The 17903-nt window shown below is 47.5% G+C and overlaps 1 protein-coding gene across 6 annotated transcripts in view; it reads left to right on the top strand.

The window, feature by feature from the left end:
* The window catches only part of NBEAL2 (neurobeachin like 2), a 154009-nt gene that overhangs the window by 104770 nt on the left and 31336 nt on the right, over window positions 1-17903 (top strand). For all 6 annotated transcript variants that reach the window (XM_072653420.1, XM_072653417.1, XM_072653390.1 and 3 more), the window contains 13 exons: window positions 3137-3219; window positions 4043-4135; window positions 5288-5459; window positions 6363-6496; window positions 7468-7627; window positions 8025-8127; window positions 8259-8412; window positions 10581-10739; window positions 12078-12237; window positions 12581-12666; window positions 13612-14187; window positions 15906-16084; window positions 16741-16900. In XM_072653420.1, the coding sequence (XP_072509521.1) occupies window positions 3137-3219; window positions 4043-4135; window positions 5288-5459; window positions 6363-6496; window positions 7468-7627; window positions 8025-8127; window positions 8259-8412; window positions 10581-10739; window positions 12078-12237; window positions 12581-12666; window positions 13612-14187; window positions 15906-16084; window positions 16741-16900 (2219 nt within the window). The remainder of the gene's footprint in view (window positions 1-3136; window positions 3220-4042; window positions 4136-5287; window positions 5460-6362; window positions 6497-7467; window positions 7628-8024; window positions 8128-8258; window positions 8413-10580; window positions 10740-12077; window positions 12238-12580; window positions 12667-13611; window positions 14188-15905; window positions 16085-16740; window positions 16901-17903) is intronic.

Raw genomic sequence — 17903 nt, forward strand, 5'->3', positions numbered from 1 at the left:
TTATTGATGATAACGGTGTTTATGTTAATCAGAAAGCATTTATTAAGTGCTTCCTGTGTGCCACCAACAGTGATAGACAGTGGAAATACAAAGACAAGAGACCCTGCCCCTACACCAGCAGACAAAGGGTGATTTGGAGAAGGGGAAGGGAAAGGGGGATGAAGTCTTCTTTGAGGAGGTATTGACTGAGCTGAGTCTTGAAGGAAACTGGGATTTCTGAGAGGTAGAAGTGAGGAAGGAATGCATTCTATGCATGGTAGACAGCTTGTACAAAGGCGTGGAGGCAGGAACTGGGGACTGTGTATGATTTAGAGGAAGGGAAGTTTGGCTAGTCGATAGTGTACATGAAGAGGAAGAGTGTTGGAAAAGATAATGTATATATCAATATAATATAAAGAACAATATATAGAGAAATAGAATATAATGAATAATATGAAGAATGATGTATAGAAATATAATATAGAGAATAATGTATATAAATGTAATATAAAGAATGATGTATGTAAAGAATAAGTTTGGAAAGATTGGTCAAGTTTATGAAGGGCTTTAAATGCCAAGCAGAAGAAAAAAGTTCCTTTTGATGCCAAGCAGAGGAGTTTATATTTGCTCTTATAGGTAATAGGGAGCTTCAGTGGAGTTTAGTGAGTAGGGGAGTGATGAGGCCAGAGCTGTATTGAAAATCAGTTTGGAGAGGACTACATGAAATGCTGTACTTGATGTCAGAAAGACCCGAGTTTGATTTTTGCTTTTGACGTTAGTGATATGACCTTAGGTGAGTCACTTATTTAATTTTCCTAAACCTAAATCCCCATCTGTAAAATGGGGATAATAAGCCTGTAGTGCCTCCTTTTTCAAAGTTGTTGTGTGGTTCAAATGAGATAATGCCTGTAAAGTGTTTTGCAAATTTTTAAAAATATAATTTATTTATTTTCAGTTTCCAACATTCACTTCCACAAGATTTTGAATTTCAAATTTTCTCCCTATCCCCTCCCCCCAATCCACGACAGGGTGCACTCCAACCCAATCTTTCCCCAATCTGCCTTCCCTTCTATCACCCCTCTTTTCCTATCCTCCTCCCCTCTATTTTCCTGTAGGCAAGATAGATTTCTATACTCCATTACCTTTACAACTTATTTCCCAGTTGAATGCAAAAACAACTTTTAGCATTCATTTTTAAACCTTTGAGTTCCACATTCTCTCTCTTCCTCCCTCCCCACCCACCCTCTTTGAGAAGGCAAGCAATTCGATATAGGTCATGCATATGTAGCCATGCAAAACACTTCCCTAACAGTCATGTTGTGAAAGACTAACTACATTTCCCTCTGTCCTATCCTGCCCTCCATTTATTCCATTCTCTCCCTTGACCTGTCCCCCCACAATAGTGATGCTTCTGATTATCCCTTCCCTCAATCTGCCATTCCTTCTATTATCCTCCCTCTCCTATCCCCTTCCTCCCTGCCTTCCTGCGGGGTAAAATAGACTTCCATACCCAATTGAATATGTGTTATTCTCTACTTAAGTCAAATCCCATGAGAATGAGACTCACTTATTCCCTCTCATCTCCCCCCTCTTCCCCTCCATTGTAAAAGCTCCTTCTTGCCTCTTTTATGAGAGATGATTTACTATGTTTTATCTCTCCTTTTCTCTTTCTCCCAGTACATTCCTCTCGACACTTAATTTTTTTTTTTTTAGGAATCTCCCCTTCATATTCAGCTCTCCCTGTGCCCTCTCTACATCTCTGTCTCTCTCTCTACACACACACACACACACACACACACACCCCACATACATATATACACATATCTATACACATACATACCTACACATATATAACATACACGCATATATACATATATATGGATGGGTGTGTGCGTGTGCGTGTGTGTGTGTGTGTATATATATATATATATATATATATATATATATATATATATATATATATATATATATATATATATATATATTTCCTCTAACTACCCTAATCCTGGGAAAGGTCTCATGAGTTACAAATATCATCTTTCCATGTAGGAATATAAATAGTTCAACTTTAATGAGTCCCTTATCACTTCTCTTTCCTGTTTACCTTTTCATGTTTTCTTGATTCTTGTATTTGAAAGTCAGATTTTCTATTCAGCTCTTGTCTTTTCAACAAGAATGCTTGGAAGTCCTCTATTTCACTGAATTCCATTTCTTTCCCCTGCAGTATTATAGTCAGTTTTGCTGGATAGGTGATTCTTGGTTTTGTGTTTTCCAAATTTTAAAGTGCTGCATAAATACCAGCTGTTACTGTTACTCTCAGGATTTCTACAGTCAGGGATGAGGACATGGTATGTTACAGGCATGAGGAATGCACTGGCATGGAGATGGGAGAGCAGCTAATAGTCTAGTTTGGCAGGAGCATGAAAAGGACTAGAGGAAAGTCAGGCTAGAAAGGTGGTCTGGTGCAAGATCGTGGAGGGAGTTGAGTGCCTTTCTCTGCAAGTACTTTGTCCTGTGGGTAATAGGGAGTCACTGATGGTTCTTGAAGGGAGTGACATGGCCAGACATGTCAGGTTCATATCCTAATTTGGCATTTATCATCCTTGAGCAGTGCTGCAGGGAGAGGTCCCTGAGGTTTGGAGCAGTCAATGAAACATTTACAGAGCCGGGGAGCCTAGGCATTTGCGCACCCCAGGCAACAGTGTAAAAACTACTGTACATGTACACACACATTCATACATACACATACAGGTTGTTGGCTGTCTGCCAGAGGCTTTGAGCTTTACCATAATACAAGTGACTTTAATCCCTACATGTGCTGGAGAGCAGGGATTGTGCTACTAAAAATTTGTTCACTTATAAGAAGTCATATTAAGAGGGTCCCCAGTGGCATCCCTCTCTGTCTTGCACTCTGTCCCTGGGCCACCTCCGTTTCATGGCAAAGCTGGCTCTGGGTAGAGCGAGACTGAAGGACAGGACATGTAGCAATCTCATCCACATCTGGGAGGTTCCAGAGAATAGGACCATCATCCAGTGAGGGGAGCCCAGATGTGTGAAGTCGGGGAGGGGAGTGGGACCAGACTAAATTGACACCAGCCCATCTTGGGGGAGGACAGAGGATGGGGCGAAAGCCTGAGACTTTTTCCCCCTTCTCCAGGGCCCAATGAGACGTCTCCTTTCAAGCCAGAAGGGGAAATGCAGGAGCTGAGCGGCAAGATGCTTCTGCACTACACACCCCAGGTTCCAGCCCTGCCACACCCTGTCCTCCGCCTCTACTCCAGTCCTCCATCCCTGCCCTCTCTCCACTGCTTCTGTCCTTCATGTTTTATCCTCAGACTTGAAACTCTCCCTCTCCCATCCCGTTTGCTATTTCTATCACCATTCCCCATCTCCGCCCTCATTTCTCACAACTGTCCTTCATTTTCCATCCTCCGTCCCATCTGCCATTCCCTACAGTCATCTCTTACATTTTATCTCCTTCCTCTACCTCCTCCACCCTTTACCATATACCTGCCACCTGCACCCCGCTCACTTTATAACTTCATTCTTCTTTCTTTTATCCCCAAGAACCTTTCATCCCCTATTTCCCACAACCTTCCCATATCAACTATTCTCTACCCTCTTCATACACTCTCTACATTTATTACTCACCCCAATCTTCGATCTCCATCACTGCCCACTGTTGGGTTCCACTCTTAAGTCCTTATTTTCATTCTTATACCCAGGGCAGAGTTCAAGGGCTAGAATGAGATGGGATGATGATTTTTGTGTAGTAGGGACTTTGGCCCAGACAGAAGGCAGGCATCCTGAACTGCCAAGCCTCAGATCCTACCCTTTAATCCTCCCACTTCCTTTCTGCCCCAAGAGGGATTTCCAGCCTGTCTTTCTGACTTCTAAAGGAGAGCCTAGGTTCTTCTCCCCACCCTCAAATGTGTCCCATCCTGAGGGAGAAAAGAAGTTCTACAGAGTGGGGTAGGGAGCAGCTTTCTTCCTTCCCACTGGGTAAGGTTAGTAGGGATTGGAGACCCCCAGACCCTGATGGCTCATTTTTCCCTTCATTCAGGCCTGTAAGAACAAAATCTGTCTGGACCTGTCTCCTACTCATGGGCTAGATGGCCGCTTAACAGGCCACAATGTGGTGAACTGGGATGTGAAGGTATGTGAGTATGATGGCAGTCATCAGGAATGTTCTGTGGGTGGGATGAAGTGGGAGGCAACACCAGACCCCAAGCCTTATAGAGTGACAATGACCTTGGGATTCCTGGTTCCTGGCTAGAGGGTCACCGTGCCCGAGATAGCTGGGATACCTCAGATGCCAGCAAAGGCAGGCAGGGTCATGGACAAGAAGGTGGTGATGGCTGCTCTAGGTCCGAAGGCCAAGCTCAAAGGTGGCGTCAGAGCAGTGAGAGACCAGTCATAGCTTTCCTTCAATACTGTTCTGTTTTTTAAAAATCTACTTTATTCTCTAATTTATTCTGTTGTGTTCTATACTTCTGGTCTATTTTGTTCTGTCCTGTTGTGTTCCATTCTATTCATTTGACCTCATTCTGCTCCATCCTGGTCTTCCTTTCTATAGTCCCAAGGACCTTATGATCTAGAGGCTAGAGAGATGAGGCTTCACTGTGTATAGGAGGCACTGGGTTTTTTTTTTTATTAAATTATTTTATTTGTTTTCAGTGTTCTCCAGTCACTTTCATATATATTAGATTCCTTCCCCCCGCCCATTCCCTCCTCCCTCCTCACTGCCTCCCAGAGACGGCGTACAATCTTATATAGGTTCTGCACGTCCATTTCTGTTAAATACATGTTGCATAGAAGAATTAAAATGAATGGAAGAAACCATAAGCCAAAACAGAACAAAACATAATACAAAAGAAAATAGTCTGTTTCTATCTGTGATCCAATTCCATAGTTCTTTCTCTGAATGTGAAAGGCGATTTGCCTCAAGACTAAATGCGTTGCAATGAAGTACTAAATCTACCAGAAAAATTCCTCCCACCCTGTGGTTGTCGCTGTGTACAAAGTTCTCCTGGCTCTGCTCCTCTCACTCAGACTCAGGAGGCATTGTTTAATGAAGCTCCTAGCCTGCGTGATTGAGACTAACTGTGGGGGGAAGGTCCAGACAGGGGGAGACCTTTGTGGGCTAGGACTGTATAAATGGCTCCTGAAAGATGGAGTCATGTTTGGAGAGTAAAAGAAGCGAGAAGGAGGGAGGTGAAGAGTCCAAGCAAACCTTGGAGCTTGGGGACTGTGGCTTCCTGGTGTACAAAGGGAGGTGCTGTGACCCCCCTATCCTGTTATTTCCTAGGATGTGGTGAACTGCGTGGGAGGGATGGGAGTTCTGTTGCCCCTCCTAGAACAGGTGGGTTCCCAACCCCAGGAACCTGAGGGACAAGCTGAAACCCATGACCTAGTGGGCCCTGAGCTGACTTCCTCCCACAATGCCCAGGGGCTGCTTATCCCCCTGGGTAAGTCCTCAGGTAAGCCTCTCCTCTCTTCTGAAGAGTGTGGGCCCTTCCTTGAAGGCCATCTTGCTCTCCTGCCCCTGGGTCTGGCTTCTCTTGAGAACCCTGTTCTGTCTTTGGTGGCTTTTCTGACCCTTTCCCACCACCCTCTGCTTCAGCCTCTATACCCAAACCTCTTCCAACTCCAGATCCCATGAGTGTATGATGACAGTTGAGGGAGTTTGACAGAGTGATGAGATTCCCAGATCTGGAGCCAAGGGACCTGGGCTTGACTCCCCACTCCTGCTCCTTGTGGGTCCCTCAGTGGGTGATGTTCCTTCTCTGGGCCAGAGTATCTTATCTGTCAAATGAAGGAGTCCAAGGAAATGAGGGCTCTTAACTTTTTCTGTGTCTTCAACTCCCTTGATGTTCTGGGCAAGCCTGTGGACGCCCTCGAAGAGGATTTTTTTTAACCAAATAGGATAGAATCTTTAAAAAATCGATGTTGAGGGTTATAATGGCAGTCAATCAGTTAGACTTTAAAACAAAATCATAGAGCTCAGGTTTAGAATCCCTGGACTGGGTGATCTAGAAGATCTCTTCTACAACCAGATCAGTGAAAAGAACACTGCTTATTGGCTTTGTGCCCTTGGGCAAGTCACTTCACTTTTCTAGCTTTGGTTTCCCCAGCGAAGACTTTAGATGGTGATGTAGTCTGACCAGGCTCAGCAGTTTCTCCATTCTCAGGCCCCCACCCCCAGCCCCCAGTTGGGACCTCCTAAGGTCCACCATGGGACCCCCCCCAGTGATAGGTTTTCCTCCTCCATCCCTATGTGACTCTTCCCCTCCCCCAGATCCCATCACCAGCCCCATCCTACTGTCCTCTCTGCCTTCCCTCCCTCTGACCTCCCCTTCCTCTTCGCCTCCCCTCCACCCAAGAGGGCCGAGTGGAACGGAATGGCGTGGCCGCTTTCTTGCTCATGGTGAAGAATTTCCTCCAAGGACACCTGGTGAATCAGGAGAGCTTGATGCAGTGCCACGGGCCAGCCATCATTGGGGCATTGCTACAGAAGGTGAGGGTCTAGAGAGAGGGAGATCTGGGCCCTCTTGGGAGGGGAACATGGGATGAGGGAAAAGAATGGGCTTGTCCTAACCTTCATGGCTCCACGGGTCTATGTGCTCTGAACTGGGACTTGGCAACTCATTCCCTAACTTCCAATTTGGGTGTAGTGAATACATTGGGTCATGATCACTGTTACTTCCCATTTCTGAGCCTCAGTTTTCTCATCTGTCAAATGGGGTAGTAATGCCTGATGGGTCTGTGTCCTAGAGTTTTTGCAAGGATCTGGTCATTATGAAAATATTTTGTAAACTAAGCACCCTGCAAATAGAAGGGGTTATTATTACTATCTGTACCATAGGTTCATCACCGAATTTAGAGCTGTAGTGGATCTGAGTGATCATTCTGGTCCAGCCCCCACCCCCACCCCCTTATTTTACAGTTGATCAACCGAGGCCAAGAAAGATCAGTTGCCCAAGGTCCCACAGGTAGTGGGAGATGGTGAGCTGAGGTTGGGGGTGACTGGGGGTTAGCGAGGTGCTGTGGAAAGAATAATTGTCTGGGAGTCAGGGAACTTGGGTTTAAATTCTTACTCTACCACAATGACCTTGGATCAGTCACCCTCTCTGAGCTTCTGTTTGCTCAACTAGAAAATGAGATGATTGGCTTAGAACAAGGACTTTTAACCTCTGGCAGTCTGGAAGTGCAGGGTCCTCTTCTTAGAATAATATTTTGAAATGCATAAAATAAATGTACAGAATTAAAGAGATAACCCAATTATTTTGAAATACATTTATCAAAAAAATTTTTTAAAGGTCATAGATCCCAGGTTAAGAACTCCTGAACTAGATGTTCCAGACAAGGTTCCTGCCTGCTCCAGTGGCTTTGGAATGAGAAGACTTAGGTTTAAATTACACCTCTCTGATATTTAAGACCATCGTGACCTTGGGAAAGTCACCTTAACCTTCCTGGGGTTCCTTCCAGGTCCCCAGCCACTGCATGGATATGAACGTCCTGATGGCTGCCCAGATGCTCATGGAGCAGGTAGCCTCTGAGGGCAACGGGCCCCTCCTGCACCTACTCTACCAACACTTGCTTTTCAACTTCCATCTATGGAGCCAGAGTGACTTTGCCGTCCGGCTGGGTGAGGCTTATTCCCTCATACCTCCCCTCTCTCCCTTGAGAGCATGGGATCAGGAAGCTCTGCTCTCCTGGGACAGGCAGGGGCAGGGCCCTAGGAGTGTGGAAAACCTCAAGGGGAGATCAGGAGCCTGTACAAGACTCCCTCTTTGCAATTGGGCCTCCTATTCCCATCCCATGATGGGCATTCATCTTCCCTGGACTAGAAGCTAGGAGAGAGTGCTAGGAAGAGAAAAGGAGACATGGCTCTACTCTTGAGGAGTTACTAACCTGATAGAGCCAAGGGAAAAAACTTGTCAGCCCTGCCCTCAAGAAACTCCCAGTCTGAGGGGGATGAATAATTTCTGCCCAGGTCTGACTGGGAGATGTAAAATAAACAGCTCTCTCTGCCCTGGGGCCAGGTCACATTCAGTACCTGTCCAGCACCATTAAGGAGCACAGACAGAGGGTTCGAAAGAAGTACGGAGTCCAGTACATCCTTGACTCAGTGCGTGCCCACTATAGGTAAGGAGGTGGGCACTGGGACAGAGTGACACTGGGGTGTTCTCTTTCTCCTCCTTCCTTCCTCCCTATCCTGTGTCTCTGCCTTTGTTTATTCATCTCTCACCTCTGCTTTTCCCTTCCCTGTATCCCAGCTCGCAGAGGGAGCGTCCCCTTGCTGAGGATGACTTGAGAACAGTGCAGACCTCCCTGTTCAGTCTAGTCAAGGAGTTCCTGGCTCGAAGCTTCTCCCCAGAGGAGATGCATGCAGTGCTCAACTACCTGGCTGGCTCCAGTGATGAAGGCCAGGTACAAAGGTGGGGTGGGCTGGGAGCAGCCCGAGGGCGCAGTGCATCTGGGTGGATCATAGAAAGGTGCATGGATCCAGAGGAGGCAGAGCATGAGGTGTGGTTCAGGAGCAGCCCTAAGGCGTCGGGCATGGTGCAAAGACTGGAGAGCAGCCTACTGTCTGCAGAACTCTGTGCTAGGCACTAGGGAAGATGCAAAATCGAGATATGACCCTGTCCTTGTGACCTCACGAGGCTAGTAGGAATAGAAGGCACAGGTGTATAGAAGGCAAATGTGTTTGTGTGTATGTGTGTATATGGATTATATATGTGTATATATATACACACACACATATATATACACATATACATATTTGAGCTCACAAGACTAGTAGGAGTATAAGGCAGAAGTATATATAAAATATATGTATATATATGTACATACACAGACGAATATATATAAGGAGTACAAGGCACAAGTGTATATAATGCACAGTATTCTTTGATGCATGTACTGATATCCTCCTCCAATGCTTCCTCAATTCAACATGACAAACCTCTATTAAGATTCTGGTAATCAAAAGAAAGAGAAAAAAAATCCTTTCTGTCCCAGGAGCTTATAATTTTCCTAGAGGACACAGAATGCAGACAAGATAGTATGGAGGCGACATTAGCCATTGGTGGGGGTCAGGGAGCATCAAGAGAGGCTTCCTGTACAAGGTGGTTTGGGCTGACCTTTGATTCTGTGCATTTTGGAGAGGCTGAAGAGAGGAGGAAAAAAATTCTCTGCAGATTGTAAAGGGCTTGAAATGTTAAACTGAGGAATTTGTACTTTATATGAGAGAAACACCATGGAAGGACAAGATTTGTCAGTTGATTAAATGTGGAGAGTGAAGGAGAGATGAGTCAAGGATGATTCTGATTTGGGAAGTGTGGTGGTATCTCCAATGGAAATGGGGAATCTAGGGCAGAAGGCAAGTTTGGGATGCTCCAGGACACCCAGGCAGATAGTTGGTGATTCAGTACTGGAATTCAAGCTAGAGACTGGGGCTGGTTATGTAGGTTTGGAAGTCTTCATAGAGATGATGATTAAACCCATGGGAGCTGATGAACTCGTCAAGGTAGAGGGAGCCGAGGAAGAAGAAGGCTTAGAGAGAATCTTGGGGAACTCCCAAGAGTTAGGGGACGAGGCATGGAAGATGATGATCCGGCAAAGGAGACTGAGAAGGGGCAGTCAGACAAGGAGGTAGATGAGTAGGGAAAGCAGTGTCACCAAAGCTAACCACGGGGGTGGAGGAGCAGAGGCTATCTACGAATAGAAAGTGGCTGGCTCCGTCCACAGTCACAGAGCGGTCAAGGAGGATGAGCCCTGAAAGAAGGTCATTGCATTTAACGTTTCCATTGGCAACCTTGGAAAGGGCAGCAGAAACATCAGAAAATGGATGGCAAAAAGCTGAGAAGTGAGTGAGAGGGGACAACATGAGGTAGACCACTTCCCCTAGGAGTTTGGCTCCTAGGAAGATACAGAGTAGGAGCTTCGGGGAGTGACAGGATCAAACGTAGCTTTGCTTAAGGGTCAGAGAGCCCAGGGAATGCCGTAAGCAGCAGGAGAAGGAGGGAGAAGGGGCAGACGGTCAGGGGAGCAGAGAGGATAGGATCAAGGATGCAGGTAGAGGGCTTCTGGGTGAGGAGAGCATCTTTGTCCCTTGGACGTGTCCCCGGGCTCTCAAAGGCTCTGCCAAGCTTTGCAGAAGAAAGAAAGGCTTCCAACACAGACCTGGGGGTGGGCTGTATGTGCAGTCTGAGGACAGATCTAAATATGGGGGCTTGGCTGCCTGGGTATAGAAATTGAAACCCACAAAGACTTGGAGTGGGAGGAATCTGCTTGGGTCAGGGGGAAGACCCACAGTGACAAAATCCTGGATTCTTGAAATATTCTGAAAGAAATGCAAATAACATGCTGGGAAAGATCCCCAGGAGAGAAGAGGCTTGTCAAGGAAGGCTTTCTGGGAGAGGCACCATTTGAGATGAGCCCTAAAGGATGGGTAAGACTTCAGTGAGAGAATGGGGAGCAGCCTGAAAGCTGGCACAATGACAGGGATGTGGGGAATGGGGGAATGTAAGAGGAGTCCTGCCTGTTCTGAATCCTGGGGAGAATCTGTGGGCTGAGTGACTCTACCTCCACCTTAGGTATGTGGGGTTTTGGACATGCTTTTGAACCTGCTGCGGAGCTCACCGGTCCAGGAGCCCCTCTGCACCTTCCTGCTAGAGCCAAATAATGTGGAGGTACTGTTTGCCCTGTTGGTACACAGGTCCTTCTCTGACCAGCTACGTGACAAGGTCTTCAAGGTGAGCCATTGGCACCTTCTCCTCTTATTCTAGCCTCCGCCAAGAGCACTATACTGACATCCCCATTGGGGACTTGAATGAGGATCCAGGCATGAGGTTTGTGGGTGTGTCTATTCCCTATGTCAGTATCTCAGGGAGAATGGGAGGCTTTGGGGGATGGAGGCAGAAGAGGACTCTGCCACTCATTATGGTATCTTCACAAAAGCACTGGTTTCGGGGTCAGAGAATCTTACTTTACATCCCAAAGTCCCCCCCTGCCTTTACATCTATAAAACCTTTGCCAGCTCACGAGCTATATGTGTGTGTGTGTGTGTGTGTGTGTGTGTGTGTGTACTTGCATTTGTCTATATATAAATGACTTCTCTAAGCAGTGTGACATTGTGGATAGAGTACTGAGCTTGGAGCCTGGGAGACCTGGGTTCAGATCTTCCCTCTTACATTTAACTGTGTGACCCTGAACAAGTCCCCTCTCTGGGTTTCATGTTCCTCACCTGTCAAATGAGAGAATTAGACTAAATGTCCTCGAGGGTCCCTCCCAGCTATAAGTCTAGATCCTCTGATTGGAGTGTCTCCAAGCTCCCTTCTGACACTTTGTGCTGCATGTAGGCAACAAACTCCATCCGCAGGAGGGCTTCCATTAGCAGCTGGAAGGGACCAGGAAAGGACACTGGCAGTCTTTCCAGGGAGGGAAGGGGGCTGCTGTGTCTGGGTTCAAACTGGCCTATAAGGAGTGGTGAGAAGGAATACAGGCAGCTAGGTGGTGTGGTAGAGGGAGCACCAGCCCTTGAGTCAGGAGGACATGAGTTCAAATCCAGACTCAGACATTTACTGGCTATGTGACCCTGGGCAAGTCCCTTCACCCTAACTGCCTCCAACAAACCAAGTGAGAGTGGGCCAGGGGAACTAAGCAAGAAACTGATTAAAAGCTGCAGGTTGTTCCAGATGGAACAGAAAATTTGGAGTCATTTACTGGATCTGGGTTCAAGTCTCAGACATGCTGCTCAATATTTAGCAGTAGAGAGAACATTGGATTTTTAAATTGGGGATCCCTCCATGGAGCTGAGTTAGCTCATGGGACATAGAATTTAGAGCCAGATGATCTAGCCCACTTTATAGAAGAGCAAACTAAGAACTGTGAGAAGAAAAGGTCTTGCTAAAAGTCATGCAGGTAGGCGAGTGGAAGTTTGAATCTAGACCCCTGGAGATCCTGGCTCTAAATCCAGGTTTTTTTCTGCTTTTGAGTTCCCATACCTAGAGAATAGGACCTCACAGAAAGCATGGGCATCATAAGCTACCCTTCTCACCTTGGCTTATCTCACTTTCTTTAACTTTTGCCAGATCCTGAATAAGCTCTTGAAGAACGATCGAGTGCCAGAGCGTTATAAGCATCGGCTCAAGCTGAAGGACTGTGGCCTTCAGGGCCTCATTGCCTGCCTGCCAGAGGGGCCCGTCTCCTCTCACCTCTGCAGGGGCCTCTCTGAGCAGGTCCTGAGTGCGGGTGAGAAAATGGGAAGAGAGGAGGGTAGATCTGGGGGGTTTCCAGAGCTGGAAAGGTCTGGGCCTGTGGAGCAGATTGGTGAACTTTGGAATTCAAGGATGGGCTCCTATAATTTCATTTATTCACCAGACATTTCTTTAGTGCACAGTGATGGGCCCTGACGTCATATAATTTATTACCTTAAAGGTTTTAGTGGAAAGATGTGAGGGAAAACCATGTCACTTATTGGTGGGTGGGGCTGGAGGAATAGGACCAGGGAAGACAAGAGAAGAGCACCTTTGGAGATGGGAGGCTCAATGGTCTAACACAGGAGGAGCCATCTATGCTCCCTTTGCTCTCACAGACTGCCCAAACCTCAAGGACTTGGTGGCCGTTGTATATCTGTCCCATCGTGCCCAGCTCAGTGTCCGCCTGGACATGTGTAGGAAGGTGAGTATGCAAGCTAGGTCCTCCTCCTGGAGTGGGGACTACAGGCAGAGGGAAAGGGGGCTAGGACTCAGGAACCCCAGAGAGGAGAAAAAAGGGTTGAGTGAAGAGACCAGCCCAGGGGCTAACTGGACCAGGTCAGGATGCCCCTAACGCCTGTACCATTTCCTCTTCCCCCTTCCTTCAGCCCTCTTCAGAAACAAGTTGGTGTTATGGAAGGAAGGCAGGGTTTGGGGTGGAAAGGGAGATTTGAGCCTAAACTCCTTGAGAAACAAGGAAAATGAACCAGCAGTTGGCAGATGCTTCCAAAGTTTTTGAATAGGACGATATAGAGTGTTTGAGTTCCTCTCTGGTGAGATGATAATAGAAATACCCGAAAGCTCCTAGGTAAACATGGAGACCACCACCATTGGCACAATGAGGTTCAGCTTGTTGTAGTTGATAGAGTACCGAACTTGGGGGTCAAGAAGACCTGGGAAGATGGGAGTTCAAATCCTATGTTTCCTACTTACTACTTTCATGACCAGATTATCCAATGAGATTCAGATTCAGAAGACCTGTGTTCAAATCCTGGCTTTGTCACTTATTAGCTGTGTACAGTTGGACATGTCATGATCTTTGAGACTCTGTGAGCCTCAGTTTTCTACTCTGTAAAGTGGAGTCAAGAACACTTATTGTAGGATCATAGGTTTTAAAGTTGGAAGGAGTCTGAGAGACCATCTGCTGAAACCCCTTTACTTTCTGGATGAGGAAAACAGTCTCAGAGAGAAATGATTTGGCCAAGGTCACATAGGTGAGAGGCAGAGCCAGGATTTGGTTTTGGGAGTTTACTCTCCAGGGCTCTTTTCACTACAATGCACTTCCACCTCCCAGAGGGGAGGATAGTATTTTGTCAGACCTGAGGGGCTATAAGAAAGGGAGCTGAGACAATGGTTTAATCCTATGCAGCTATTCCACCTGATCTATGGGCAGCCAGATATGGTACGGCAGCTGGCCCGCCAGGTGGGCTGGCAGGACATCCTAACACGTCTGTACGTCCGAGAAGCCCCTGCTGCCCCCTCGCCGAACTCCCTGGAGCCAGCCCCTGCAGAGCTGAGCGGCGATGTCTTCCTGCCTCTGCCTTTTGAGGCATCTCTTGAGTCTTCCGAGAGCTTTCCAGACACTGAGACCTCACCCCCCGACAGTGCCAGACACTCCTCCTCTGACAGTGTGAGACACTCCTCCTCTGCCGCGGTCCCCAGTGACCCGCCATCTTTAGAAGCTACTTACCAGCCTCTCTCGCCCTTCTGTTCACCTTTTGATCTGGGTCCGGAACTGGCCAGCACAGGGTCTGGGGCCACTGTGGGCAGCGGTGAGAACCTGACCCCCGTCAGCCTACCTAGCACACCATCTCCACTGGAAGGGGGACGGCCTTTTCCACCCTTCCGGGGCCGTCACAGCTCCAGCCTCTCCAATGTGCTGGATGAGACCAGCTTCCAGGAGCCCAGCCTTGGGGATGATACCTCCAACACCAGCAACCCTCAGGTTAGGCCTCTGTGGGGAACAGGTCCTAAGGGGCTAAATTAGGGGCATAGTTCATTCAGCCTGGAATAAGGAAAGGACTGTTGAATAGGGACAATGGTGACCTCAGTTCGTTTCATTTGGACACATTCAATGAACTTTAAAGGTAGAAACCATCTGGTCTAGCCCCATCACATTAAGAAGGAGGAAACCAAGCCCCAGACAAAGGAAGTGATTTGCTGAAGGTCATTCGTGGAGTTATCAGTAAAGTTTCTAGATGTGTCCCTATTTAATAGGTAAGGCAGCTGAGACCCAGGGAGGTAAAGACTTGTCCAGGCCTATAGCAAATTACCAGGTTCATGGCATCATTCCCTACTTTTCCAATTGCCCCTTTGAGCAAGACTAGGGTAAGGGTCCAGAAATGGGCACATCTCAACCTCTCTGTTAAAGGAGGGTGATATCACCTTAACCTGCTTAATAGTAAAGATCTCTTCTAGTCCACATGGTCATGGTGCTGGGTTGGCCCTGTACTGTGAACTTCTGTGTCATTTATATCATTCCCCTAGCCTGGGATACCTCTCCCCATTCTTCTCTGTGTCTCTTAAGCCTTGACTGTCCTTTGAGGCCCAGTTCAAGTCCCAGGTCCTCCAGGAAGCCCTCTCTGGATGGCTACCCCAACTCACAGTGATCTTTCCCTCTCAGATTCTCTCTGCTTATACTTTCCGTACCTCTCGCTGGTATTTATTCTTCACAATCTCTTGCTTATTGCTGTCTTCCATGGTTATCAAAGTGTTTGTATCCAGTCTTCCCAACTAGACGTAGGTTTCTAAAGGTTGAGGGTCTTGTCTTAACCATCATGTTCCCCATAGTGCCCAGATCTGTGACTTTCACATAACAGGGGCAGTGTTATATGGTGGACAGAATAGTAGAGTTGAAGTCGGACACCTATAGCAGGTCACATTATTTCTTCCAGTCTCAGTTTTCCCCTTCTGTAAAATGGGGATAAAATTGTTGAATTCTTTCCATCATAGGGCTGTTGTAAGGTGAGGGCTTTGTCATCCTTTAAGAGCTCTAGAAAGAGCTTTAAAAGCTGCTTACTCTGGGGGCTTGGGGAGGAGATTGAGAAATCTGGCAGAGGTGACAAAGGCTGGTTGCTCTAGCAAAGCTGGGATTGCCTGGTTTGTAGTCACCATCCTGGAAGACAGAGAGCTGGCCTGGATGGTCTGCTGGCATGGCTTCCAATAGAAGGATAATATGTACAATGATCCTCTGAGGACTCAGAAGCGATTTACTGATCTTAACATTTCCATGATTCTGTAAGAGATCTGTGATGACTGGCGAATCCGAGATGATTTTAGAGAAGGGTTCTTAACTTTTTTTTATATCACAGCCCCCTCGGGCAGTCTGCTGGAGCCTACGGACCCTTCTCAGAATCATGATCTTAAATCACAAAATGTGTAAGATTACAAAGGAAACCATAGTGAAGTACAGTTATCAGAATATATACATTTGAAAGTTCATGTACCCAACTTAAGAACACCTGCTCTAGGTGATGCTGCGATGCCAATGGCATTGTCATCCCACTAGATCATGGTGTAGAGGAAGGAGTATGCTTCTAGCCGTAGTTCTTCCCCTGTCCCCTTATCTGCCCCCTGCCCCACCCCCCCATCATTGCCTCAGCCTCCAGAGACCCCCTCCAAACGTTCTCACCCCCTGAACCTCTGTCATGGTTTTACCACTAGCAAGCCCCAGAGGAAGAACTATGCAATTTGCTGACCAATATCCTGTTCTCGGTGACGTGGCGCGGGGTGGAGGGTGATGATGAGGCTGCATGGCGTGAACGGGGCCAGGTCTTCTCAGTCCTCACAAAACTGGGAGCTGCTGGGGAGCTGGTGCGTCCACCTGATGAGATCAAGCGCAGGTAAGGCTCTCCAAGGTCCAGTTTGGTGACTCATCAAGGGCTCTATCTAGAACTGTGGGGCTGGGAGGGAAATGTGTAAGGGTCACTGAAGTGAGGGAAAGGCTAGGGTGGATGAGACTGGAGGGAGATAGGGAAACACTAGAGGAGGAAAGCTTAGGCTTAAGGGTACGCTGGGGGAGAGGGGCAGTGGCTGTGCAGAACTACTAGAACAGGAGAGGCAAGGTGCTCAGAATATGTGGGAGTCCCTAGAGAAAAAATGGGATAAGTGCTGGGAGACAAGAGGTCAAGTTAAGAAGACATTGTGGAGAAAGGCTCAGGAGTCAACAGATAGGAGAAAGAGGGTCAGGGGTTGGGGAAAATCGTTAAGAGAGGAGAATAAGATGAATGGCGTTGAGGGATAAGAATAGGGAGATGAATAGGGAGGGGGTCAGAAGCTGGGGAATTTATGGACAGGGGCAGGGATGAGAGTTGTCTGGAAGACAAGGGGAAGAGGCTGAGGAGGATGCTGGGATGGAGCAGGGAGGGTGCTAAGGAAGGAAAAAGAGGGTGGCATCACAAAGAGAGACTTGGCAAAGGCGTATCTAAGTAGAGGCTGTGACAGCTGCTCAAGGTGTCTGTGTAGGGAAGAAACCATGTCTGTCCCTTGCCATTCTTAGCCTTCTTGAGATGATGCTGGATTCAGCCCTGACCGACATTCAGGAAGCCCTGCCTGTGGCCCTGCCCAGCCTTACCCACCATGTGCTGAAGCTACTGCGTTTGCTACAGGACTTCCTGCACTCTGAGGGCCATGGGAACCAGGCTCTGTGGAGTGAGAAGGTGTGTGTGTGTGTGTGTGTGTGTGTGTGTGTGTGTGTGTGTGTGTGTGTGTGTGTGTGTGTGTGTGTGATAGCAGGACATGGAGGGAGATGTGCAGCGCCTGTGGGCACTCAGCAGCTCTGGGGGTGTGTCTGTCTGTCTGCCTTTGTATCTGTCTGAGTGCATACAAGGCCTTCTTTGATTGTATTACTACACTACTGGCAAAACCTTCCATGAGTCTGCAAATGCTCAGGCCTTGGTCCTTAGGAGGCTGTGTGGCTTGGGGGTGAGGGCACTGGCTTTGCCTTTGAATCCCAGCTCTGTTTACTTACCGGTTTGGATAAATCATCCCCATGACTAACTTTTGGGGGATACAGCCCACCATCCAGCCTTCTTCTTAAACCCCGAATCCTCCTCACATCTCTGCCATTCCCCATGCCTGGAATGTCTTCCTTCCTTAGAATACCTTGTTTCCTTCAAGCTCAGCTCAGGTGTACACCTTGTATGTTAAATCTTCCATGATTCCCCCCAGCTGCTCATGCCTGCCCTCCAAATCACTTGTATCGATTTTCTATATACCTAAAAATGTGCACGTTGCCTCCCCTCTCAGGCCCACCCCTCGGTTCTGTTGTCAGCCTCTTGCTCTCAGTCGGTCAGGATACTGCTACTAAGCCTCAGTGGGTGCTCCTGGCTTTATGGATGATTTTCCATATTCCCTATATAATCAGTGGTTCTCTAAATCCTGCGGAGTGTAAACAGGTGGTCATGTGCATGGTGCTGTCACTCGAGAGAGATTGGCCTTGGACTAAGAAAAATTACTTCTGACCCATACAACTGTGGCCCTGGGCGAGTCATTTAATCTCTGCGTTCCCTGCCCCCCCCAACTCTCTCTAGGCAACTCTCCAAGACCATAAGTTGAAAAGCAGGTAGGTGCCAGTGTCCATTGGTAGAAGGAATTTCCTCATTGGAAGTTTCCTATAACAATAACAACAAATTCAAATCTGGTCCAGAATACATTCATATA

The sequence above is a fragment of the Notamacropus eugenii genome, chromosome 1 (assembly GCF_028372415.1).
Source record: "Notamacropus eugenii isolate mMacEug1 chromosome 1, mMacEug1.pri_v2, whole genome shotgun sequence".
Taxonomy (NCBI): domain Eukaryota; kingdom Metazoa; phylum Chordata; class Mammalia; order Diprotodontia; family Macropodidae; genus Notamacropus; species Notamacropus eugenii.